Below are 14561 nucleotides of genomic sequence, written 5' to 3'. Positions count from 1 at the left end.
TAGATAATAATTATCAGGTTTTCCTTTGTAGTCAGCATGAATGGAAACTAAATTTAATTTCTAACATACAGTAGCTGTTAGGGAAACAAGAAAAATGTCTCAAAATTGTTTCTCAAATATATCTGCATTGTGTCGTATATAAGTATAAGATAGGCTTTTTTGTGCTTTGTGTTGATGTACACTACCATAGTATATGATTTATTACCTGTGATCCCTGCATACCTCAGCTTGATGCTGTCTTTAGTACAAATGTCTCTCTAGCTCCTAGTGGAATTAGCTTATCTGGCTCACATTACTAGGATAGCCTCTGCCTTCTACATATTGTATACTGAACAGAACAGTGATAGATTTGTATAAGAGTCGTGTGTAACTCAGAGCTCAGCAGAATGCAGGTAAAACAATTAGAGACTTCTTATCTCAGAAGAGCCAGTATGAGATAGCTGAGATACTACCTCTGTTGTTCTACATTCTGCAGAGAACATTTGTGCCAAAGAATGCCTTTCTATTGAGATACAATCAGGAAATCTCTTTCATGTCTTTTTCTCTTAACAATTACCAATTGTATTCATTTACTGCAGTGTCCCATGTGCGAACATGCTCAAGTGACCAATTCAGGTGTGATGATGCTCGTTGTATCCCGGCAACATGGGTTTGCGATGGTGATAATGACTGTGGTGACATGAGCGATGAGGACCAGAGACATAATTGTGGTATGGATTGCGGAGTTTGACATATTGGATTTATGCCATCCTTGTTTTAATCTTTAATCAGACCAGTCGCCTGCACACAATAAAACCATTTTGTTTGATGAAGCAATAATCAGCCTAAATTCCAGAACATATGTAATTCATGCCAACCTTCATTTAGTCAAGATCTTAAAGTGGACCCATCACTTACACATGTTCAGGGGTGCTGGGAGCGGGGAGCTGGTACTAGTTACCCGGGCTTGTTGGAGGGGCCCGGTCGGAGCCCGGGTCAGCTGCTAAAGGGCCATTGTCCCCCTTTGTAGTGCTGCAGCGGGAGATAAATGTGCGGCCCCATGCAACACATGTGCGGCTATCAGCGACCCCTGTGCGGCCGCCCCTTAGTACTTGGGCCCATGGCAGCTCTCGATACCCCTGCACAGTGACAGATCTGCGGCATGAGGCACATGACATGGTGATGTCACTCTTGCCTAGTAAATTGGTAGGCTAATTATTGCCTCAGTCCCCGAATAGCTACCTTAACTATTTGTAGGTGAGGGGTCCACCTTAAAGCAAATTCCCAATTGCAAATGATAATTAAAGACAGCAGCAAACGCAGAAATTGTAGGGTGTTGTTATCCAGTGTATATATATATATATATATATCTATATCTATAGCTAGATAAAGGGTCTTCAGCAGACCCGAAACTTTGCTGTTTTTTGCACCAAATAAACTCAAGTAGTTTATGCATTCAAACAGGAGCACGGGTCTGGTTGTTCTTTTGGGGGGAGGGGGGGCACGCAATTTATTTTTTTACACAGGTTTAAATTTTTTTTAAACACAGAAGCACAGTCGGATCTTCCTTATTCGAGCCTGCATCTGTCTGACGCTAACGCCCACTACCTCCTCTGGGGCCTGCAGCCCGCCGCAGCTAACGCCCGCTACTTTCCCCGGCCGCACCTAATGCCCGCTTCCTTCCCCCCGAGTCCCACTGCCACTACCGCCCGCAAAGGACAGCCATCTTAGTGCACTCAAGTGAAGCCACTTTGAGTACACTCCTCTGCTGGAGGCACCTACTGAGGCTGTGCAACAAGTTAAAGCTTCCTATCTGTATAATGGCGCAATTGTGAGGTAATAGTTTAAAAACTGTAACTTTCTCAATTATCTGAACCACAAAAGGCCCTACCCTGGAACAAGAACTACATAATAAAACAAACCCCAAGTCTAAAATCGCCCCCTACCCTGACTTACGCCTTCCCAAAAATCGCCCATAGACTACAGCAGAAAAGTGGTCCTAACTGAGAGTGTCAGAAAAAAAACTGACAGTTGGAACATTAGATTACTTCCAAATTCTAATTTTTATTTTTTTTGCCCTGAAATTTGGCATCACCGATCAACAGTTCTACCCGCACCCATGTCAAATTTCAGCTCGATCGATACCCCCTATAGCTTTTGAGGTGTAGCCCCTTAAACACCATTCCTCGTGCATCGTGCCCTTATAATATATACAAACACACTCATGCCTGCCCGCCATACTTACCGATATTCACTGATAGGGGTGGGCCGAGTGCCTTGCGTCATTAGGTCCCACGAGGGGATGGGGCTCTGATTTTGAAAATAAAAATTTGTCAGTCAGGGGGCTGGTTCTAGGTACCGAGGACCCCCTCGTGTGTGCCAATGATACTTACATGATACATCTTGTGATTTTATTTGCATTGTGTGTTTTGTATTTTGTCTATCAGCAAGCCGCAGCTGTGCGCCTACAGAATTCACCTGCATAAACAATAGACCTCCGGACAGAAGGTGTATTCCACAGGCTTGGGTCTGCGATGGAGATTCAGACTGCTCTGATGCATATGACGAGCACCAGAACTGTACAAGGCGGTCTTGCTCAAGCTCTGAATTCAGTTGTAGTAACGGCCTCTGCATCCGAAATAGCTTTAGGTTTGTTAAATATTTGGACATTAATAAATGTGATGTAAGGCCATTGTATATACTGTACAGTATTCAATATTAAATCTGCCAACAGTCTGATTTTTACAGGACATTCTCTGTTTTGGGACCTACCATGGGCAATATTTGGGTGGATTAGGGATGTTTTGGCGCGTCTGGCATTATTTGGCTGGATAAGTGGTTTGGCTTAATTTGATCCAATTTCCCAATCAATAATGTTAGCAGATAGGGTTTTTTTTACTATTTATTAAATGATACCACGTGTTTTGGACTATCCCTGAGTATCACTGATGGTAACCATCGCTTTATCAATTAAGTAATTAAATCCCGCTCTTCTCTACAGTATGGCTTACTCAGGATAGTGATAACATAGCACAGTAGAGGAAAAAATATTTATTTTTAAGCTAAAATAGAGCATTTTCGTCCTTTCATCAATTAGTATGTATGTAACTGACGAGCCGGATTTCTAGCATAGTGCACGTGTGACCCGGCAAAGGCTTGTCAGTGAAATAGTTTTGCTGACACAAGAGTAGTGTTAATTATCTTTAATTTTGTGATTTAAGGGTCTATGGGGTATATTTATGAAAGTGAGAGTTTTTAGAAGTAGAGATGTTACCCATAGCAACCAATCAGATTCTAGCTATTTTCTTCTAGAAGGTGCAAATTAAATGTTAAGTAGAATCTGATTGGTTGCCATGGGCAACATCTCCACTTCTAAAAACTATCACTTTAGTAAATATACCCCTATGTATCAATAATTGCGGTACTGACGCGATTATTATCGATCCAACTCGCAGGGGATATTGGCATTTTGAATGAATATATCCCCGCTATGTACAAAGGGGTATTCGCAGGGACAACGGTTGCTTCAGGACTCGGCTGGGGGCTGCGAGAGAGAGATTGAAAGATCTCTCTCCTGCCCCTGGAGCCCCCTTAGGCTCAAAGCAGTCTACACCATTGTAAATTACCAGGGCTAAACTCCGAAAAGCTTTGCTTTTTGGAGTTTAGTACATGGGGGTAAGATCATAGGGCCTGATTCAGAGCCGCTCGTAAGCGGCCGCTCGTTCGCTCCGAGCGATGTTTGCCCAACTGCGCATGCGTACGGATCGTAATACGCATGCGCGAACCAGTCAGCGAATGCCTGCTATTTTGATTGACAGAATGAGGCGTATGTTGGTGGTAACAGGGGAAGGTGCTTGAAAACGGGGAGTGGAGATCCGAACGCAGGCATGCTTAAAGGTCAAAACGGGCGTTTTATGGGTGTGCATAATTAATACAGCAGCGTCATTGACCACGTCATTGGGTTATTTTATAGCCAGAACTGCTCGCAAGATTGTGGTAGCAAAAACCAACCCCAAGAATAGCGAGCAGTTCAAACGCTGGTCGATGTACTCGATTAATCTAATAAATAGCGGACATGACGTAGGATACGAGCGGCCAGGGGGAGTATTTTTTCAAAAAACGACCGCAAGTTTTGTTCGCTCGTTCAGACATAGAGGCGTGAACAGACCGCAAAGAGCGAACGGTTCATTTGAATAGCCACCCCTATTTTCTGGTTGAGCGAGCGCTAATTGCGTCTGGCTCTGAATCAGGCCCATAGTCCCCATTGATAATAATGGGGACTATGATCTGCAGCGATAATTAGAACTTTGCCGGAGATTTCTGTGAAATCTGCTGCATTGTGCTTTTAGTACATAGGAGCAGTACATACAATTATACAGAAACTGCAGTTTCTGCATAATTTTATATATCAAATAGCTTGATATGGAATCGGTATGAAGTACCGACAGCCGGAATACTGGCGGTCAGGATCCCAACAGGGTTAATATACCGATACTTGTTGGTCGGTATGCTAACCCTCCCCCTCTCCCTGCCCTAACCCTCCCTCTTTGGTGCCTAACCCTAACCTCACCCCCTAGTGCCTGGACCTAACCACCCCCTCCCCGCACCCTAACCCCCCCTAGTGCCTGGACCTAACCTCCCCCTCCCCAAACCCTAACCTCCCCCCCTAGTGCTTGGACCTAACCTCCCCCTCCCTGCACCCTAACCCTTCCTCTAGTGTCTGGATCTAATCTCCCCCTCCCCGCACCCTAACCCTAACCTCCCCCCTAGTGCCTGGACCTAACCTCCCCCTAGTGCCTAACCCTAATCCTCCTCCCAACCCCGTTACTTACCTGCGGAATCCTGGCGGTCAGGTAACGTAAGCGTCGGCATCCCGACCGCCGGGATGCCTTATGCATACCCTTCATACATAGGCCCCTAAATTACTTATTTGCCAGGACTTGCTCTCATGAGAGTGAGACATACTTTACCAAGCATGAAAGTAAGTATTTCTTCTTCGAGGTCCATGGGGTCCACAGCCATTATGTTGGGTATGAATCCCGGTCACCAAACAGTTAACACAAACGAGCTCTCTGCTCCCAGGATGCACCGGGGTTCCTCCTCATATACCCCACCCCCTGCCTCAGGAACCCAGTTCTTCCTGTTTGGTGTTACACCACATAGACAGTGGGACTGCAGGAGCAGTCCTGCAGACGAGTAAAAACAGAAAAAAAAAAAGAGTTTTACTTTCTATCTCAGCGGGTGGTCTGAGCTGTCCTGGACGCAGCCTCGCACCTGATCGGAGACGTACCGGCCACGCGCTGCAACTACCTCCTCCGGCGCCGCACCACTAGCCTTGGCAGGTCCATGGCTAGGGCTTCGGCATAGGCTCTCATGCCTTGGACCGCACCCGGATCAAGGGGATGGCAGGTAAGCAGGTGGTTGCGGTGGCCGCTAATGCCGGGACCACGTGGCGGTCCGGCCTCCAGCGGTGAGACTGGCCGGAGGCGCGCTGCAGTCGGGAGGCATTCGGCTTGTTTCCTACACTAGACCGCCGGGATATGATGTTCCTGACCAGCCGGTGCTTGTGGCGGCGGCCAGGTCATTTTACGGAGCAGGTCCAAGCAGCATAGGGGAGGTACGCTTCCCCGGCGGCCCCTTCCCCAATCCACACGCTAGTTCAGTACTCTGGTGCAGTGATTGTGGGTTGCTCCTCCCAGCCTCCATATAAGGCAGCCAGCGTGTATGTCAGTTGCTCCCTGATCGCAGCTACTGCAGGACGCTGGGCAGTCTCCCTGTATACCTTTCCTACTGCTGGTTCAGGTTTTACAGGGCTCTATCCTACCTAAGCCTAGGCTAATTGTTGGTAGTGAGAGCTTATATGCGTATGACTCATAGAAGTGTTTATGCATGACATGTGATTGTTGTTTATGGATACTGTTTCTTCTGTAAAAGAACTGTAATTCCTGTATACTGTCACTGTCTCTCCCCTTCCCTTGCTACAGGTGTGTGGGTTGAGAGTAGAAAGCAGCACATATACGCTCAGAACCATTGGCATAGTTGACATGTCTAAGGAGTCTGAAGGTCAGGTGGCGGGAGCCCTGTTGCTGATATCCTGTATAGCCCGCAAGGCAGGCTTGTCCCCACAGGACTTTCTACAAAATGGACTTTGTGGGAACTGTTTTAGACAGCCACCACACCAATTAAGTTTGCCTGTTACAGGCCCTGAGCCACCTTGGGCATCATTTTATCAGGTTATGGCTCAGGTGACGGAGCGGCTGGCTGCCCCGGTACCACCGGTTTGGGGTTTGCCTCAGCAGGTGCATCCTATGCCAATGATGTGGCCACCTTGGATGGACCCTGGTGCTGGTAAAGCTATGGCATCAGCCTCGTGGTGTCAAACCAAAGCAGCCTAAATCTAGGCGCCATTTGCCTTCTCACATGGGTGAGTACTCCAGTGCCTCCTCCTCCAAGGAACAGGCACAGGACTCTTCACAGGAGTCTAGCTCCGAGGAGGATGATGATCATTTCCCAGTAGCCGATGTCCCCTTTCTAATAAGGGCTGTAAAATCGGTGTTAAATATCGAGGAAGGGGATCCTCCGCTTAGGAAGGCCCCCTGTTCAAGCGCCAGAAGGTGGTTAAGGCAGAATTCCCAAAGTCTGAACATTTGTCAGAACTTATGGAGGAAGCGTGGGTCTGTCCGGATAAGAAAAGCCATTCTTCTAAAAGAATGGCGCTTCTATATCCTTTTCCAGCAGAGGACTGTGCCAGGTGGGAGAATCCACCGTCAGTTGATGCACATGTGGCGCAGCTGATTAAACGTACCACTTTGTTAATCCCAGCAGAAACCATGGATAGGAGACTGGAGACTTGTCTCAAATCGATTTTCTCGCTGGCTGGAACGGCCATCCGTCCAGCTATGGCCACTGCCTGGGTAGCAAGAGCTATTGAGGAGTGGGCCAAAACTTTAATGGAGTCTTTACCAGATGCCTCTAAGGAGCAACTGGATATGATCTCCTTTATTAGAGAAGGGGCCTCTTATTTGGGAGATGCCGCCTTGGATGCAGGGATCCTTTCCTCCAGGGTTTCAGCGGAGTCCGTGGTGGCACGTAGGATTCTCTGGTTAAAGGATTGGAAGGCAGATGCCGGGTCCAAAAAGGCCCTAGAATCCCTTCCATTCACAGGGGGTGTTCTCTTTGGTCCAGAATTGGATAAAATTGTATCCTCCATGGCAGCCTCAAAGACGGCAGGTTTGCCATCAGCAACCTCGTCTAAACTGAGAAGGGCGTCCTTTTGGGGGTTTCGGCCGCAGGGCAAGGCCAAGGATCAGCCCTCAGCGAGATTTCCACCAAAAAAGGCAGGACCCAGGAAGCCCTGGCAGAACAAACGTTCAGGATCTAGGGTCCAGGATAAACCATTGGACTGATGGGACGGGCCTCCCCTCCCCCTGGGGGATCCCAGGGTGGGGGGCCGACTGCTTCGGTTCTCGGAATCCTGGCACCTCATGACGGAGGATGCCTGGGTTCGAGGAGTTGTCTCCCGAGGGTACGCCCTGATGTTATGGAGGACTCCTCCTCAAAGGTTTTTTTGTGTAAACCCACAGGAGGGTTCAGAAAGAGCTTTGGCCCTTCAGAAAGCAATTCTTGCTTTACTAGCATCAGAGGTAGTGATTCCGGTGCCAGAGAATCAGTTCCGAGAGGGGTTTTACTGCAATCTGTTCTTGGTTCAAAAACCGAACGGGTCGTACCGGCCTATTCTGAATGTGAGAGAGCTCAACAAAGCCCTCGGGTTCAGGATGGAAACATTGCGATCGATTGTGTTGGCAATGGAGCAGGGGGACTATATGGTATCCTTAGATATACAGGATGCCTACTACCACATACCAATCACACAGGCTCATCAAAAATTTCTTCGTTTTGCGGTAGGAGGGGAACATTTTCAGTTCCAGGCCCTACCTTTTGGCCTGTCCACAGCCCCTCGAGTATTCACCAAGGTGATGGCAGTGATGATGGCATGCCTCAGACGCCAAGGCGTCAGGATTTTGCCTTACTTGGACGACCTCCTGTTGCTAGGGCAGTCCCCGCAGCAGTTATAGGATCATTTGAGACTGACAGTATCATGTCTGTACAGTCACAGCTGGATCATAAACTGGCAAAAGTCGTCACCCTGTCCGGTACAACAGATGTGTCATTTGGGAGCAAGATTGGACTCCGTGGTGCAGAAAATATATCTGCCGGAGGAGAAGATTCTTGCCTTACAATACGCAGGTTGCTTCGCAACAGGCAGATATCCGTTCTAGTGGCCATGCAAGTCCTGGGGTCGATGGTGGCCACCTTCAGGATGGTGGAATACGCTCAATTCCACTCCAGACCACTTCAGCAATTAATTCTGTCTCGCTGGGACAAGGATCATTGCTCGATCAGGTCTCAGTTGCTGCGTCTCTCTCCAGAGGTGCGGTTGTCCCTGTCCTGGTGGTTGCAGACAAAGCATCTCAGGCAGGGTCGCCCCTTTTGGGTGTCGGATTGGACATTGGTCAAAACTGACGCCAGTCTTCAAGGTTGGGGGGCGATAACGGCGTCACACAGTGGTCAGTGGCGGAAAGCCGGCTACCAATAAATATCCTGGAACTAAGAGCTATATTCAAAGCTTTAATGCAGGCTCAGGAAATCTTAAAGGGCAGGCCGGTGCAGATACAGTCGGACAATCGCACCGCGGTTGCCTACCTAAATCATCAAGGGGGCACAAGGAGTCGGATGGCCTTGGCAGAGGTATCAAAAATCTTGGTCTGGGCAGAGACTCATCTTCCCACGATATCTGCCGTGTTCATTCTGGGGATCCTGAATTGGGAGGCCGACTTTCTCAGTCGGCAGGAGATAAATGCAGGAGAGTGGGCCCTACATCCACAGGTTTTTTGGAACCTTGTGGACAGGTGGGGTCTACCAGAAATAGATCTGATGGCATCAAGAAGGAACAACAAGGTTCCCAGGTACAGATCCTGGACAAGAGATTCGAGAGCCGAGTTTGTAGACGCACTGACAGTAAAGTGGTGTTACAAGCTGGTATATCTGTTCCCCCCATTTGCTCTTCTTCCCAGAGTGGTCAGAAAGATCAAATAAGAGGGCAGCACCGTGATAGTAATAGCTCCGGAGTGGCCGAGACGGCACTGGTTCACAGATCTACAGTCTCTCTCCATAGACACTCCATGGTCTCAGCTATTGAGAACGGATCTGTTGCTACAGAGTCCCTGCTGGTACCCGGATATTCATCGGCTATCGTTCACGGCATGGCTCTTGAGGCCTCCGTCTTGAGGAAGAAGGGGTTTTCCGAGTCTGTTATACGGACGATGCTGAAGGCACGGAAACCATCTTCAGCCCGTATATACTATAGAATTTGGCATACTTTCTTTCAGTGGTGTGAACTGAAAGGGTATGACCCACAGAAATTTCTGATGTCTAGAGTGCTTGATTTTCTTCAAAGCGGTCTGGAAAAAGGGCTCCGCCTGGCCTCTTTGAGGGTACAGGTGTCTGCTCTTTCAGTCTGGTTCCAACATAAAATTGCTCTGAGACCAGATATAAAGACCTTTTTACAGGGGTGTTGAGGATTCAGCCTCCCTTCATTTCCCCGGTTGTTCCGTGGGACTTGACTCTAGTTCTGAAGGTTTTACAGGCTCCTCCGTTCAAGCCTTTAAATTCAATAGACATGAAGTGGCTAACAGCAAAGACTGTATTCCTCCTTGCTATGGCATCTGCATGTAGAGTGTTAGATTTAGCTGCGCTTTCCTTCCATGAGCCGTTCTTGATATTTCATCAAGATAGAGCAGTACTACGTACTAGGGAGGGTTACCTTCCGAAAGTAGTGTCTAAATTTCATATTAATGAAGAAATAGTAGCTCCAGCATTTCAGGGCTCTAGTCTCTCACCAGGTGAGGCTTCCCTGGATGTGGTCCGTGCGTTGAGAATTTATGTGAGACGCACGAGCAAATGGAGGAAGTCTGATTCACTTTTTGTGCTTTATGGTTGTCATAGGCGTGGCTGGCCAGCCAATAAACAGACACTGGCCAGGTGGATTCGCATGGCAATTTCATTGGCTTATACACAGGCTGGTATGAGGGTACCGTATTCAGTGACGGCACATTCTACTAGGGCGGTAGGTCCATCATGGGCGGCCCGTCGGGGTGCTTCTGCTGAGCAATTATGCAAGGCAGCCACATGGTCTTCCATCCATACCTTCGTCAAATTTTATTCCTTTCACACTTTTGCCTCTCAGGATGCCTCCTTCGGGCATAGCATTCTTCTCTCTTCCAAGAGTCAGGAGCGTCCCCGCCCGTAGGGTTAGTGCTTTGGGATATCCCCAACATAATGGCTGTGGACCCCATGGACCCCGAAGAAGAAAATAAGAGTTATGGTATAACATACCTTTGTTAACGCTTTTTCTTCGAGGTCCATGGAGTCCACAGGACAGACGAACCTGTAGTTCTGGGGGAGGTTTCCGTAATTTCTTTCTTGAGAGTCTGGACTCATGAGTATGGGTTTCTTCTTTCGTACCCTTTGTTTGTCTCCGCCTGCTTGAGCTTGGTAACGAACTGGCTACCTGAGGCAGGGGGTGGGGTATATGAGGAGGAACCCCGGTGCATCCTGGGAGCAGAGAGCTTGTTTGTGTTATCTGTTTGGTTACCGGGATTCATACCCAACATAATGGCTGTGGACCCCATGGACCTCGAAGAAAAAGAGTTAACAAAGGTATGTTATACCATAACTCTTATTTTTTTCTTATATTACTAATCCATGACTTTATCCGCCAGGTGTGACAGACGCAATGACTGTGGAGATAGCAGTGATGAAAGAGGATGCAGCTACCCAACCTGTCAGCAGCAGCAGTTCACCTGTCAGAATGGCCGCTGTATTACCAGGACCTATGTCTGTGATGGAGACAATGACTGCGGTGATCAGTCTGATGAGCTGGAACATATGTGCAGCACCCCAGAGGCAACCTGCGCACCGCACTTCTTTAAATGTGACAATGGCCACTGTATTGAAGCTGTCAAAGTCTGCAACCGGATAGATGAATGTTCCGACAACAGCGATGAGAAAGGATGTGGTGTGTGGAATGTTTTATATGCTACATTTTATCTATTCAGTGTAGAATTACAGTCACCCTCTATTTACTGAATTGGAAAAAAACTATTATAACTTGAGAATTTAGATTCATTATTAATGTATTATTTAAATGACTAGGAACATGATTGATAAATATTTTTATGATGTAACAGTGGCATAACCTAAACCATGCACCTAAGTAATACACCTAATAATAAGATTTATCAGCTATTAACTTGCACTAACCTTACTAGTAGCAATTATACAGTTACGGTATACTTATCTACTGCATCATCTCTCTTACCCATTTACATTTTGTCTATCTTTATAGTGCATCATAAACAGAAAATAAACACCCAATTGACTTTAGCTCTAGACTTATTTATTGATATATATATGATAATTTTTATTTACATTTATTTAACCAGAATAATAAGTACATAATTGCTGTTACTCTGTAAATATGTCATAGACCGAGGAAAGATAACTAAGGGCCTGATTCAGACCCAGACGCTATGCTGCGCTCGCTCGCATTGAGCGATTTTTTGCAATCTGCGCATGCGTATGAGTCGCAATGCGCGTGCGTGAACCAGTCATTGCGATGGGAAAGTGCTCGCCCGTAGCCCGCAGTCGGGCCGCTATTTTGAGTGACAGATAGTGCCGTTTCTGGGTGGTAACAGGGGAAGGTGCTTGTAAACAGGGGTGTGGATGTGCGAACGCAGGCGTGCCCGACCATCAGAACGGCGTTTAATGGGTGTGCATAATTAGCAAAGTAGCGTCATTACACACGTGACTGGGTTGTATTTTAGCCTGAACTGCTCGCAATGTTGTGGTGGGAAAAGGCTACCACAAGCACTGCGAGCAGCTCCGATGGTTCTCCATGTTCCCGATTAATCCTACAACTGCCGGAGATGACGTGTGTTGCGAGTGGCAAAGGGGCGTCTTTATACAGGTGCGAGCGCATAGTGCGGCCACTCGCTATTACTTAGTGGGCGACTTTACGCGATGCAGTGCGAGCACATGATTTAAATAGCCGGCCCCTTTTAGCCAGCGAGCACCCGCAAATAGCGTCCGGGTCTGAATCAGGCCCTAAGTTTCTCCTCTTCCTCCTACATTTACTGTGAGGAGCACTGCTAAACAATATAGAGCTTATTCCACAGATATTTTGGCACAAGTTACTGATGCAGCATTTAAGATCCGTTTTGAGATGACTGTATGTATAGGGCTCACTGAGGCTGGAGCATGCTCGTCGGCTGTTCAAAATAAAAATAAAAGTGTAATCTGCAGGTTAGTGCAAAATGGGAGGACATTCTGAATAATTCTCCGTCTTCAGTCTGACCTGCAGTTTATACTGGCTCCTGTGCGAGCAGCACCTGAGCGGTATCCATTGACTTGTCGACATTAAAAAAATATATACAATCAGACAGTCGACACCAGAATGTCGACAGGTTCTGAGTGTCGATAGTCATACTGTCAACATGGTCATTAGGTCGACACTTAATATGCAGACAAGAATTTAGGTTAACATGCTTAAAATATTGACACGTTCATCTGACCTGTCGATGCAAAAATGTTGGCATGTTGATTGTTAGGGTTAAATTTAGGGTTAGGCTTGGAGTTAGAGGTTAGGAAATTACTCAAGGTTCAAGTTGAGCTGAAAATGTGCACCATGAAAAGTCTCAAAATGCACTACAAACCTCAGCCAGCTGCCATCTTCATTCAATGAAACTTTTCTCTTTGAGACTGTATCATACATTTCATCTGTGTTATTACATAGGTCGAATTCCTGTGTGAAATGCATCTAGAACACAGGTTCTCAAACTCGGTCCTCAGGACCCCAAACAGTGCATATTTTCCAGGTCCCCTCACAGAATCACAAGTGAAATAATTAGCTCCACCTGTGGATCTTTTAAAATGTGTGGCCCGTATTCAATTTGAAGCGAAAAGCCGTTTTCACGTGTTTATGTCAAAAACTTTTCGCCAATGACGTCATTTTCGCCTGTTTGGATTATACTCCGTATTCAATTTGAAAGACTTTCTGCCTAGGCGGAAAGTCAATGCAATGTAATAGGCGGTAAAGTATCGCCTATGAATGGCAGGCGGAAAAAAGTGCAGAATTGGGGTTTTGGGGTGCAACATTGCGGGAACCCCCGTGCAGCCTTCAGACAGTCCCCCAAAGGTAATCTGTGTCAAAAAATAAAAAAAAACACTTAAGAACACCCCAAAAAATCACTTTGAATTTGGGGGCAAAAAAAATAAATGTTGGGGGACAAAGATAAAAACTAGCGAACTTGACTCTGGGGGGGTCCCCAAGTATGCCCCAGGTGTTTTTTTTCATTGCAGGTGTTTGCGGCAGGTGGATTTTTCACGATTTTTCCAACTTCACTTTAGCAAATTTAAATTATGCTGACCCCCATTTTCAAGTACCCCAAATTTGCTGGGATAAGTTATTTTCTCCAAAAACACGTGATGTTGGCAGAAAGTCCGGCAGCCGAAAAGTCCGGGACTTTTCGCCTCAAATTGAATAGGGGCCTGTGAGTAATGTCTACATTTGTGCACCTACTGGGTGACCTGGAAAATGTGAACTGTGTGGTCCTGAGAGAACAACTGATCTAGAAGATGAATAGGAATCAGGCCTGGTTTCCTTCATGTGTGAAAAATAAGTCCCTACAGGAAGTGAAGGGGAATACTCCTATTGATGTATCCTCTCCACTGATTACATCTCACTGGAATATCCTGTTCTGCATAATGGAATCGTATGTTTCCATGTGCGTGTAATACGAGGCTCACATGCGCACATTGTGGATGATGCAGAGTTGCACGCAATACTCTTTTGCAGACAGATCTTGCCATTTCTAGCGCTGAGTGTAACTCAGATGCATACTGAATGGGTGTCATTGGGCAGTAACAGAGCAGGCACACAAAGGCTAAGTCCTCTGAAGGTGCATGGGGGCAGAATTGCAGGCTGTGTCGTGTTGGGCGTATGCAGAGATCCATCTGATTTTGCATGGCTCTCCTGCACCAGGTATAAGGTTGGTGTAAGATACACGCTGATAGCCATGACGGTTACTTCAGCAAGCGTAAGCATGGGGGTAGTGCGGCCACATATATGCATACAACTCTGCATGCGGGTGAATATACACATTAATTTACGTACATGCGATGCAACTGCACTTATTCTGAATCAGTCTCTAAGGGGGGTATTTATCAAAGCTGGGAGAGAGATAAAATTGTGAGAGATAAAGTACTAATCCGCTTCCAATTTGCATTTTGCAGGCTGTGTTTCTAAAATGATAGTTGGGAACTGATTGGTTGGTAAATTATTTTTTACAATTTTATCTCTCTCCCAGCTTTGATAAATATCCCCCCTAGGTTGCAATTTATCATTGTTTTCACCCAGTTCTTCCCTTTCTTGGCCAGCAAATAATTCACATGCTATAGTTCCTTCTATAAGTGGACACATTTGCACTAAACAGGAATGTGATAACGCAGCATTCACACTGCAG

General features: G+C 46.7%; 1 protein-coding gene across 1 annotated transcript in view; it reads left to right on the top strand.

Moving 5' to 3' along the window:
- Positions 1-14561, top strand: part of LRP2 (LDL receptor related protein 2) — a 310836-nt gene that overhangs the window by 217134 nt on the left and 79141 nt on the right. Inside the window, exons 48-50 of the mRNA XM_088474855.1 lie at positions 579-710; positions 2427-2628; positions 10761-11056. Of these exons, the coding sequence (XP_088330981.1) occupies positions 579-710; positions 2427-2628; positions 10761-11056 (630 nt within the window). The remainder of the gene's footprint in view (positions 1-578; positions 711-2426; positions 2629-10760; positions 11057-14561) is intronic.

This window comes from Taudactylus pleione, unplaced genomic scaffold (assembly GCF_031769625.1).
Source record: "Taudactylus pleione unplaced genomic scaffold, aTauple2 ptg000156l, whole genome shotgun sequence".
Taxonomy (NCBI): Eukaryota; Metazoa; Chordata; class Amphibia; order Anura; family Myobatrachidae; genus Taudactylus; species Taudactylus pleione.
Note: the sequence above shows the minus strand (reverse complement) of the source record. Positions and strands in the feature narration are given on the sequence as shown.